Source organism: Manis pentadactyla, chromosome 4, assembly GCF_030020395.1.
Source record: "Manis pentadactyla isolate mManPen7 chromosome 4, mManPen7.hap1, whole genome shotgun sequence".
NCBI lineage: Eukaryota > Metazoa > Chordata > Mammalia > Pholidota > Manidae > Manis > Manis pentadactyla.
In genome coordinates this window covers 31,814,567-31,827,973 of record NC_080022.1, presented here as the reverse complement: position 1 = coordinate 31,827,973, position 13,407 = coordinate 31,814,567, and the positions used below count along the sequence as shown (strand labels likewise).

General features: G+C 33.9%; 1 protein-coding gene across 1 annotated transcript in view; it reads left to right on the top strand.

Annotated features, from left to right (window-relative positions):
- Positions 1-13,407, top strand: part of SCMH1 (Scm polycomb group protein homolog 1) — a 206,963-nt gene that overhangs the window by 69,711 nt on the left and 123,845 nt on the right. The window contains 1 exon segment of the mRNA XM_057500084.1: positions 5,520-5,590. Within this exon segment, the coding sequence (XP_057356067.1) occupies positions 5,520-5,590 (71 nt within the window).

Genomic DNA, 13,407 nt, shown 5'->3' with positions numbered 1-13,407 from the left:
AAATAAAGGTGTGAATAGGATGTCATAGATAGTTGGGAAATGGTGGGATTTGTCCTGGGCACACAGGTGAAGTTAGAAAATCTTTTTTTGACTTGGTGTTTTCCCTTTAGATGAGCCGTTAAGAGATATCAAGCTATTGATCTAAAAGACGTATGGACAGTGCTTTGAGAATGAACTTCTGTGTATCTCATAAGCTTACCTTTGGACATTTTGAATAACTGGGTTTTATTAGTGCTTAGGATATGCCACAACTCATTAATCATTTAAAAATGCCAAGAAAACAAAGGGTTGAAGGCATAACTTATGAGAAGGACTTGCTCTATTAAATTGATTATGAAATTACATGAAACAAAGTGCTCCTTGTGCTGAAATTGTCTGATAAGAATAGAATACAGAGTCCAGAAATTGATCCAAGTGTGTATAAGAAATTAATATATGATCCACATGACATCTCAAATCAGTGTGGAGAAGGTACTTTGTTCAATAAATGATATTGAAGCATATTTATTGAATAAAGATGAAAAGGAAAGCTACATCTTTCCTCACTTGTCTCATAAGATAAATTCCAAATAGATCAGACATTTAAATGTTAAAAAATGAATTCTGAGAAATTCTAGAAGAAATATGGGTTACTATTCTTATAATACTGAAGTAAGGAAAGCACAATATAAAAACCAAAAACCATAAAGAAAAGACTGAGAAATTTAAGGGCAAATTCTATCAGACTAAGACAAATGTTTTCAATATATGTGACAGACAAAGGGCTAATATGTTTAATCTAATGCTACTAAAATCCAATATCCTAAAGACAAAACAAAAGAATGTGAGAAAATAAAGGAATACTTTTGTGAAAAATTGAAAAAATAAAATACAAACTTACTTTTATAAGCCTAAAAAGATCTTCATCATTATTAGTAGTCAAAGAATTACAAGTAAAAAATTCTAACAGTATTTTCTTTTTTCACTGATAAGAATTTATCAAAATTGTAGAGACTGTTAAAACAGTTTTAGCAAGGATGTAAGAAACATACTCGTATTTTTAAAAGTTAGAAAATATTTTGTTAGTAGAACTATTAGTAGGAAATACATTGTATCAAAATATAAAATATGTACATTCTTTGTCCATTCATCTTACTCTTAAGAATTTGCCTTGAGATAATCTTAAAAGTGTTAAAAGATGTATGCACAAAGATACTCATAAAAAATTAGAAAACACTTACATGACCATCAATAGTATTTAACAGATACTGTTGTTATGTAAATTATGGCACATATAAACAGTGGAACACTTTTCAGACTGTAATCTTGGAGCAGAATTTGTGGTCTAAAGACTAGACTGCTCTTAGAATTTGAGTTCCACACTTTAGGTGGAACGAAGTAGAGTTCTCGTAGAGGAGTATGGCCAGAGCAGTAGCCAGAATGAGTGGAGGTTCCAAACATAACCATGTCAAATTAGGAGCAGTTGAGGGATTTGGGACATATTTAGAAAGAGAGATAAGATATATTATGTGTAAGACCAATGGGCAGAGGTTAGAAGAAGGCAGACTTTGGTCATAAGGGTTAAAGTCTGCCCAGCTGATGTTTGAGTGTCCTCTATTTCATGAATACATTGGAAGTATTCAAGCAGAGGCTGGAGGGACCATTCAGTTCTCAACTATTATATCACCTCAGCGAGATACCTTTCTTGGCCAGACTGCCTAAAATAGCAAACACACTCTTGGCACTCTCTTTCCCTCTTACCTTGTTTTATTTTTCCTGTGTTTGAAAAAAGCCAGGAATTGTATAATTATTATCTGGTGTCTCTCTTACCCTCTGGACCAACTGACACGTATTTATTTGCTTATTTATTTAGTATCTCTCTTTCCTCTTAGAATGTAAGCTCTGTGTGGGCAGACACTTTGGCTGTTTTGTTCTTTGTTATGTATCATTAGTGCCTAGAACTAGGCCTGGCATGAAGTAGGTGCACAATAAATATTTGTTGAACCAATGAGTATAGAGAAACAGATTCATGCATTCAACTAGGTGGATCTCTTGTACTTTATATTTTGAAGGACTTTTAATTTTTTTAAAAGCACTACTGTATAGTCAGTAAGTCCCTTTCAGGATAGGGCTCTTAATTCCTGATAATAAATGTAACTCTCATGTGGTATCTATTACAGGTTATGAAACACTTTAACAAGCATTATTCAGTAATATAAATGGCTGGCTGTCTTTTTCTCATTTGTAGGGTCTAAGCTCAAATGCTTCCTCTGTAGAGCATCTGTCTATAACTTCACCATTTAAGAGAATTCCCAGCCTCTATCACATTATTTTATTTCCTTTAAGCACTTATCACTGCCTTATTTACCTATTTATGTGTTAATTGTGCCTCATCAGGCATCCAAATGTAAATTCTTTCAGGGCAGCGACCTCCTATCTTATCCCAGCACTTAGAATACTGCCTGGCAAATAGAGGACACTCAAACATCAGTTGAATTAATAATTGAAATCACTCTGTAAATTATAAAACATTGTATTTATATTACATAATAATGTTAATCTTCACAGTAATCCTTGACAAGAATGGATTAGAGTTCCATGTTCTGTGTTCTTCAAGCAGCCTGTACTACCTCATAATTTAAATTTATTATAATTGTACTAGATATCTTGCATTACTATTTATTTAATATCTCTGCTTATCTCTAAACTGCAAGCTCCATGAATTTAGTGACCATGCCTATTTGTTCCCCTCATATTTAATACAGTGCTTTTGCACTTGGAAGGAATTTAATAAATATTTCTCAAATGAATGAGTATGTGTACAATCTTGTGAGATAGATATTATTTCCATCTTTCAGATGAGTATACTGATGTTTGGAGGGATTAAGTAATTTATCTAAGATATTTATAAAACAAGATTTTAACCAATATCTTCTGACTCTCAAGATCACATTCTTTCAGCTACACCAGTAATTTCTAGATTTAGCTGTTAATCAGAATTTCTTAGGGAGCCTTTGAAAGTAGATTGTCAGACCACATTCGGAGTCTAATGAATGAGAATATCTGAGGATGGGGCTAGAACTCAGTTTAAAGAAATGAGAAAAATTATTCAGGAGATTCTGATTATAAGTAACATTTGGGAATATAGCAAGGGTTAGCAACTTTTGGGGACCAAATCCAGCTCACTACCTATTTTTGTAAATATAGTTTCCTTGGAACATAGCCATTCTCATTCATGTACATGTTATCTCTGGCCATTTTCATGCTGCAATGCAGAGTTGAGTATTTGTGACAGAGACTGCATGGCTCCCAAAGTGTAAGATTTTCACTATCTGGTCCTTTACAGAAAGTATGTCAACCCCTGATCTATACCTTGCTGCCTGTCCTACTTCTTTTGTGGTTATTTTAATGCTTGGAGATGTGGTTGGTAGCTGTGATATTTATTAGCTCTATTATAGACATTACAATAGGTTCTCATATGTTCTTGCCAAGTCAACAAAAATTAACTTACTTTGCAATTAACCTGATAATAGAGGACTAAGCCATAGATAGCCTAAGCAATCAAATTTAAGAAAAATACCAATCTAGATATGATTCAAGCCAGTCAACCCTCACAGTGAGTGAACTGCTTTTAACAAAGAGATTCCCTTTCACTCACTCACTTAGTAATAGGGTGTTCCCTAAGTGGGGAAAGATGTGAGGCTTCTTGCCAGTATAACAGAGATTGATTACCTTAATTGGTATGAGTAATAGAGAACAGTAATTAATACTCCAATTATTTTGGTACCCCGGATGCTACCATAATTTTTAAAAACAAAGTTTCTTGGGTGCTTTTGGTTACAACTCAGGCTAATACAAGCAAATACCCAGGACTGACCAAACCTCTAGACCTGCACTGCCTACTGTAGCAGCTGTTAGCCACATGTAGACATTTAAATTTAAATCAATTAAAATTAAATAAAATTTAAAATTTAATTCCTTACTCACACTAGCTACATTTAAAGTGTTTAGTAGTTGCATGTGGCTAGTGGCTACCTTACCAGACAGCTCAGATACAAAACATTTCTATTAGTACAGAAAGTTTTGGTGGATAATGCTGCTCTAGATGCTTAGTGTTCAAGAGTTGCAATCCATTCAAAGCCAAGACTTATTATTTGACCTAACCCTTTTTTAGCCCTTAACCAGTAGAATAATAATTGGTAATGCCATCTCGGTTAAGAGCAAACTATTTATTAAGTTCTGATAACCTCTTTAAATCCTGATGCCAGGAAATATCCTCTCATTTGCCCTATGGACTGCCCATTCAAGGTGATTAATCATTGGCCAGTTCATGAAATGGTTCAGAACTGGCTGATTTCTGGCCAAATATATTTGGCTGGGTTAAGGATGGTGGGAAAGGGACCAGTTTTAAAACAGAAGCTATGAAGTCAATAGAATATTCATCTTAGGAGTGATTTAGATTTCATCGTTCAGTGACCCATTTTTGTTCTCAGCATCTAGTGCTTTTTGCATGGCTCAAAGGGGCCCTGTGCTGTTCGCTCCACTGCAGGGGAATCTTCAAGAAATGCTGGTTTGCTGCAGTGTTTTAGCTTGTGAGAGTATCTGAGACCTTCCCTGCTCCATCATGGGGTCACCTCTAGGTGGGTATTAGGGGGAGATTGGTAATTGGTTTAACCTTTAATAAAGAACTTGGTAATCTTTTGTGGTCCAGTAAGATACATATTTAACAACATGTCCCTTAAATTTTTTCCCTGATCCCAGCAGTGTCACCTTTAAGATTATGTCTAGTGCAGTGTCACTGAAACTGTGAGAGGCTCTAAGACCACTTAAAGAGGCTAAAAGATTCTGTAGACTCCCCAACTTACTCTTAGTTACTATCATCAGAAATGCTACCCAGGACCTACTTTTCTCTAAATTACTAGATCTTTGTCATTTGCACCAAACAGCAATGCAACTATGGCAGAGAAGGGAATGGGTTAGGGGTGGGTGAAAGAGAAATGATTTTTAGAGTGAGGATTCAAGTATAATCTCACTCATTTGGTTTTTCCTGACCTTAAATCCTCTTACCCCATGTCTCTAGATAGCTTCTGTTTCTTCTTTCCAAGCTGAGATGGTGAGATCCAGTCATATTGGGTGTTAAAAGCTATCATTTGAATAAGGGAACTTTCCAGGAGTCAGGTTGTTTAGAAGGCATCTCCTCACCCATTTTCTACCTCTTGTGTTCTGCTTTCCATGAGCTTCCTGGGCACTTCTTTGAGACACTGATATATCTTGCTCTGGCATTTTGGATCATTTTAGGGACTAACAAGAAAAACACCTCAGATCATCTTTAGACCATGATTTAAAAGCATTGATCTAAAACGATCCACTCATGTCACCTACATTCCTCCTCTAATGCTCTGTTGAGCCTAAACAGGGAAAAATTAAGTTTTCTTATGCTCCAAACCAGTCTGAAAATGGCCTAATGTTTAGTTTAGATTACATCCTGAAAGTATTTTTTAGGAAGTTGACTGTGATAGAGATTTCTATTTCCTTTACAGGTCATTTTACCTGGGACAAATACCTAAAAGAAACATGTTCAGTCCCAGCGCCTGTCCATTGCTTCAAGCAGGTAACTGATTCTCAACATCTTTAGTAGGTGGGAGGCAAGTAGGTTTTCTCAGGTCCTTAGGCAGGTAAAACATGAGGTGGGAGCCCTTGAGCTTCTCACCTGAAGACCCCAGAATAAACTTCTATGATAAGAATACACTCAAGACTCAAAACTCACTATGAGTTTTGGCAACAGACATTCTCCCCAACTTCATCCCAAGGAACACCTTTTCTTTCTTCTTTACCTCCTTGAGGATATTGTGTTACTGAAAAAAGTGGCTAGTTTTTACCAAGGCTCTAAATTCAGACAGATAGGAACAAAATTATAGCCCTTAGACAGTTCTTGAAAGTGGAGCTGTGTTCATTTCTCTATACTCAACACCTCTGCTACAATCTTATCTTTCCATAAGAATCTGGTACTGAGTCCCATTGGGGAGTGTGTTAGGACCTCATTAAGGGTCATTCAGAGCTTTCCACATAGGATTAAGTGCCCTCACACAATGCATGGATGATGTGGAATATATCAGTACATGATAAGTCTATTAAGCAAAGAAGTGTACTGCTGCTAAACCAAGCTAACCATCAGGAAGTTACTTATATCTCTCTTCCATTAGTATTCAGTGGTCATTTCCTCAAACTGTCAACATTTCACTTTGAGTTTGAATTTTGTCTATGCTATAAACAAAAGTACAAAATCAGGATTTCCTTTCATTTTAAATAATAGGCACTAAATTCATACCCCCATGTGAAATTTTTTTTTTAAAGAATATATTGAACAATGGTTTACTAAAGATCAGGAAACCAAGCACAGTGATCTCTGAGAGATGGGAGGAAAAAAAATGAGTTTAGCCCCTTAAGCTTACTGCCTTAAGAGATTTTCAAGACCATGGCCCAGAGAAGGGGAACCCAAGTTGAGTCCAGAAAACTCCCTAATATGAGGGGATGGAGCTGAGAGTCCAAGGAAACCAAGGTGGCTAGAATTTGCAGGGCAGAGGGCCAGAGAAGAGAGAGCGAGATGTACAGAAAGAAAACTGCAGAGAATACCTTTCAAGCATTCAGCAAAGTACTATTGTTCAGTGTATGCATGTGAAGAAACTACCCAAAACCAAGGGAGAAACTACCTGAGAAGATTGGGAATAGAAACTGGTGCTCACAAAAGGCTGGGAATGTGCCTAATCCTATCAGCTAGACCTGAAAATGTCATAGTTCATCTGGCATTGGATGGAATACTCTTAAAGATCTTGCTCAGTAGTGGGAAATAATTAGTCTTAGAATGAGCATTGCTATGGACCAGCCTTACAAATCATAAAGCAAGACTCAAAATGATCAAACTGTTTCTAAGTTACTTCATTACATCTAGGAACAAAGTACAATAAGGGAATACAAAAATATCCAGCACCCAACAGGTAAAGGTCATAGTGTCTGGCATCCATTCAAAGATTACCAGGCATATAAAGAACAGGAAAACATAACCAATAATGAGCAGAATAGTCAATCAATTGAAACAGACTCAATACCTATACAGATCTTAAAATAGCAGACAGAAACATTAAAACAATTATTTTAATTGTATTTCATATGTTTGAAAGTTAAACAGAGACATGGAAAATACAAAAAGACTCATACTGAACTATTATATACAAAATGAAAAATATACTGGATGGGGTTAATGGTAGAAGCAAAAAAGGATAGTAAACTTGAAGGCATAGCAATAGAAACTATCTAAAATGAAACATAAAGAGAAAAAAACAACTTTAAGAAGATGAAAAAGACCATCAGTGAGCTGTGGAATAATTTCAGGTTCCATGGGATAACTTCATAGACCATGTAATTGGAATGCCCAAAGGAGAGAAGAGATGGGGGACAGAAATGTATTTGAAGATACAATGGCTAAAAATTTTCTAAAACTAAGGAAAACTATAAATCCACACATCCAAAAAATCAATGAATTCTACCTCTGCCAAAAATTCAAAGCAAACTACACTAAGGCATATCACAGATACTCAAACTACTTATAGAGAACATCTTAAAAGCAGCCAGAGAAAAAAGACATAGAGGGGAACTAAAATAAGAATGACATTATATTTTCTTGTCAGAAATGATGCAAGCAAGAAAAAAGTTTAGTGACATCTTTACCAAAATAAAAAGCTGTCAACCTAGAATTCTATACCCAGCAAAAATATTTTCAAAAACCAAAGATAAAGTAAATGTATTTCAGACATACAAAAGCTGTAGGCATTAATCACTAACAGACTCACTACAAGAAACATTAATGGAAGTCCATCAAGCAGAAGGAAAATATTACCAGATGGTATTACAGATCTGTACAAAGGAATGAAAGTCCATGGAAATTGTAATTACAAGGGTAAGTACATAAGATGTTTTTTCTTGTCATTTAAATCTTTATAAAAGATAATTGCTGTGTAAATAATAATATATAGTAGAGGAGATAATATATTAGTAAAATGTATGGTAACAATAGCAAAAGGTCAGGGGGTGAGAAATCTTAAGCATACTATTGTAAGATTCTTATGCATGAAGTAGTATAGTATTACTTGAAGATAGACTGGAAGTTAAATGCATATACTGTGAATCCCAAAGCAACCATTAAATTAATAGAAAACAAGAGCAAGATGGTAGATTTAAATCCAGCCATATCAATAATCAAGTTAATTATAAATGGTCTAATTGCCCCATTAAAAGCATGAGATTGTCACATTGTATAAAAAGCAAAACCCAATTATATATTGCCTGCAAGAAATTACACTTGAAATATAAAGACACAAGTAAATTAAAAGTAAAAGTATGCAAAATCATATACCTTGTTAAAAATGGGCAGGGGACCTGAATAGACATATTTCCAAAGAAGACATACAGATGAACAACCGGTACATGAAAAGAGCTCCACACGGCTAATCATCAGGGAAATGCAAATCAAAACCACAATGAGATAACACCTCACAGCAGTCAAGATATGGAAGCAACCAAAATGTCCATCAATAGATGAATGGATAAAGAAGATGTACATATATGTACACAATGGAATATTATCCAGCCATAAAAAAGAAAGAAATCTTGCCATTTGCAACAACATGGAGGTACCTAAAGGGTATTATGTTAAGTATCCTAAATATGTTAAATACCCTAAATAAGAAGCCAGGCAGAGAAGGACAAATACCATATGACTTCACTTGTATGTGGAATATAAAAAATAAACAAAACAGAAATAGACTAATAGACACTGAGAAGTGACTAATAGGTACAATGGGAAGGGTTCAGGTTAGTGGGTGAAATAGGTGAAGAGGATAAAGAGGCACAAAATCTCAATCATATATAAATTAGTCATGGGGAAGAAAGTAGAACACAGAATATAGTCAGTAATTCTGTAACATCATTTTATGTTGACAGATAGTAACTACACTTGGAGTGAGCATTTAATAATGCAGATTGTTGAATCACTGTGTTGTATATTTGAAACCAATATAATGTATATCAACTATACTTCAATTCAAAAAATCATATACCATGCTGACAGCCATAATAAAGCTTTAAAGGCTATGTTAATATCAAAGTATATTTCAAAACAAAGAATTTTTCCAGAGATAAAGATGTAATTTCATCATGAAAAGGAGTCAGACATTTCTTACTTGAAGCAAAAAGTGATAGAACTCAGAGAAGTAATTAATTCTAAAATCTACCTGTAGTTGGAATTTTAATACTCCTCTATGATTAAAGAGCACGTAGACAGAATATCAGCAAGTATATAGTAGACTTGAACAACACTATTCAACCAACTTGACCTAATTGATATATATAGAACACTCCCCAACAGTAGAATATATACATTCTTTTCAAGTGCATGCAGAACATTTACCAAGTTAGATAGATCATATTATGGACCATAAAATAAGGTTTGATAAAATTAAAAGGATCTAAGCAATATAAAATATGTTCGCTGATTATATTGGAATTAAATTAAAAATCAATAGCAAGTTATTTGGAAAAATCCCCAAATATTTGGAAATTAAGTAACTGACAAAAAAGAAATTAACTAACTGACATTAGAAAGTATTTTCAGCTAAACAGAAAAGAAAGCAGAACATTCCAGAGCTTAGGATGCCACTAAAGCAGTACTTAACAGAAAGTTTCTAGCACTAACCACTTAACATTAGAAAAGAAGAAAGGTTTCATTTAGTGACCTTGACTTCCACCTTTAAAAAACTAAGGGGAAAAAAAAGGGCAAATTAATCTCAAAGTAAGCAGAGGAAAGGAAATAATAAAGATTAGATCATAAATCAATACAGTAAAAAATAGAAAAATAATAGAGAAAATCATTGAAACCAAAAGCTGATTCTTTGCAAAGATAAAGTGATAAGCTCTTGCCAGATTGAGAATAACATTTAAAAATATAAATTACTAATATGGTAACTGAAAGAGGTAACATCACTATTAATTCTATAGATATTAATAGGATAGTAAAGGAATATTATGAACAAGTTCATGCCTTTAAGTTTGACAACTTAGATGAAATGGGTAATTTTCATGAATAACACAAATTACCAAAGTTCACTCAAGAAGGTAGAAAATCTGCTTAGTACTATTTCTTTAGAGAAGTTAAATTTGTAATTAAGAATTTTCCCACAAAGAAAATCCTAAGCCTAGAGGACTTCACTGGTGAATTGTTCCAAACATTTAAGGAAAAAGTAGTGCAAATTCTACACAGACTTGTCCAGAAAGATTAAGAGAAGAGAATATCTCCCAACTCATTCTATGGGGCAAGCATTACTCTGATACCAAAACCAGGCAAAGAAAACTACAGAGCAACATCCTGCATGAAAATACATGTAAAAATTCTAAGCAATACTTTAGGAAATAAAATCCAACAATATATAAAATAATTCATTATGTCCAGGTAGAGTTCATTTCCAAGAATGCAAGGTTGATTTATCATTCAAGAATCAATCAGTGTAACTCACCATATGAACACACTAACAAAAAATATAATCATCTCAATAGATGCAGAAAAAGCATTTGACAAAATCCAATGTCCACACTAATAAAAACTTGGAACAAACAGAAATAGAAGGGGTTTTCCTAAACTGTAAACACTAAAAGATACCTAATGAAAACTCTACAGATAACTTCATACCTAATGGTAAATGACTAAATGCTTCCCCCTGAACATCACAAGGATGCTTACTGTTGCCACTCCAGTTCAAAATTGTACTACCAATGCAACCAGGCCAAAAAGAGAAATAAAAGGGATACAAATTGAAAAATTAGAAGAAACACCGAAGAAAATGCCAGCATTTTACTCAATAATGAAAAGTAACTTAATAGAAAATACAACAGAAGAGAAACTACTATTTACAGTAGCAGCAAAAAAGCCATATTTAGTAATAAATTAACAAATATGCAAAACTTATATAGAGGAAACTTTAGAAAACACCTTGTCAAAAACTTGATCTATCTAAAAAATCATAAAATAGACTTGGCTGAAATTAACTTCTGCTCTTCTAAAGATAGTGGTAAAAGAATGAAAATATGAGCTCTAGACTCCAAGAAAATATTGGCAAATCACATAGCTGATAGCAATACTCCCCAGGTTGATCTATCATTTTGATGTAATTCTTATTAAGTCCCAACTGCCTATCTTATGGAAGTTGACAGGTTGATCCTAAAATCCATATAGAAATATAGGGGACCCAGAATAGCCAAACAGTCTTGGAAAAGGAAAACAAAGATAGGAGATTCACTTCCTCATTTCAAAACTTAACTACAAATAACAATATTCAAGATGTGGTACTGTCATAAAGATAGACATATAAATCAGTGAATTATATTTGAGAGTCCAGAAATAAACTCATACATTTATGCTTGGACAAGGATGCCAAGACAATTCAGTGGGATTTTCAACAACTGATGCAGGAACAACTGGATATCCATATCCAAAAGAATGAGGTTTGACCCTACCTCCATACCATAGGCAAAAATTAACTCCAAGTGGATGATAGTCCTAAATGTAAGAACTAAAACTATGAAAATCTTAGAGAAAAACATTGGAGTAAATCTTCATAACCTTGGAAAAAACATTGGAGTAAATAAATCTTCATGACCTTGGATTAGGCAGTGGTTTCTTAGATATGGCATCAAAAACACAAATGACAAGAAAAGAAGATACATTGAACTTCATCAAGATTTTGTGCTTCCAAAGACACTTTATCAAGAAAGGGAAAAGACAGCCCACCCAATGGGAGAAAATATTTGCAAATCATGTATCTGGTAAGGGACTTAACAGAAGATATGAAGAACTTACAACTCAACAGTTAAATTAACAGTTAAAACAAATAAGCTAATTTTTAAATTGGCCAAGAATTCGCATAAATGTTTCTCCAAATATCTATAAATGGCCAAGCACACATAAAAGATTCTTAATATCATTAATCTTTAGGAGAATGCAAATCAAAACTGCAGTGAAACACTACTTCACATCTATTAGGACAGCTGAAATAAAAAAGGTAGACAATAACAATTGTTGATGAGGATGTGGAGAAATTGGAACCTCATACATTGCTGGTGAGATTGTGAGATTATAAAATGCTGTAGCTGCTTTAGAAAAAAGTTTAGGATCTATTCAGAATGTTAGACATAGAATTAACATATGACCCAGCAATCTTCTATGTATATACCCAAAAGAAATGAAAATATATGACCACACAAAACTTATACACAAATGTTCATGACATCATTATACATAATAGCCAAAAAGAGGGAATCACCCAAATGTCTCTCAGCTGATGAACAGATAAGCAAAATGTAGTAAATTTATATGATGATATATTGTTAGCAATGAAAATAAATGAAATACTGGCATACACTACAACATAGATTAACCTTGAAAAATCTTAACGCCAAGTGAAAAGACCACTCACATATAACTCCATTTATATTAAATCTCCAGAATAGGTAAATTCATAGAAACAGACAAAGTAGATTAGTGGTTTCAGGACTGAGATAAGGGGAGAATGGAGATACTGCTAATGGACATGGCATTTTGGGGGGTATGACAAAAATGTTCTAAATTTAAGTGGAATGGTGTTTATAGAACTCTGTGAATATACTGAAAACCACTTGATACACACTGTAAAAAGGTAAATTTTCTGGTATGTGAGTTAAGCCTATACCTACCATGTGATCCATCCATTCCGCTTTTATTTACCCAAGAAAAGAAAGTATACTTCCATACAAAGTTTTATACATGGATGTTTATAGAAGATTTATTTGTAACAGTTAAAAACTGGAAATACACAAATTTTACCAATATGATATACTACTACTCAGCAGTAAGAAGCATTCAACAATATGGATGAATATTAGAATACTTGTACTGAGTAATAATATCTGTAAAAAAAAAAGCACCCATAGCCAACCTCATACTTAATGGTGAGAAACTGGTAAGTTTCCCACTAAGATCAGGAGCAGGGCAAGGATTGCCACTCCTATTCAGCATTATACTGGAAGCCCTGAAAAGTGGAATTTGAAATAAAAAACACAGTATCATTTACATTAGCATCTCCAAAACTTAACTAAGGTATAAATGCAACAAAATATGTACTAGGTATTTATGAGGAACGTTAAAGAACTGATAAACAAAATCAAATAACCCCAAAAATAGAGTCTATTTTTACTTTTAATGAAGTCCAATTCATGTTCAAAAATAGTCCATGTTCAAAAATAGGAAAGTAAATATTGTCAAGATGTCAGTTCTTCTCAATGTGACCCATAGATCGAATGTAAACATAGTCAAAATTCAAGCAAGTTATTTCATGGGTATTGACA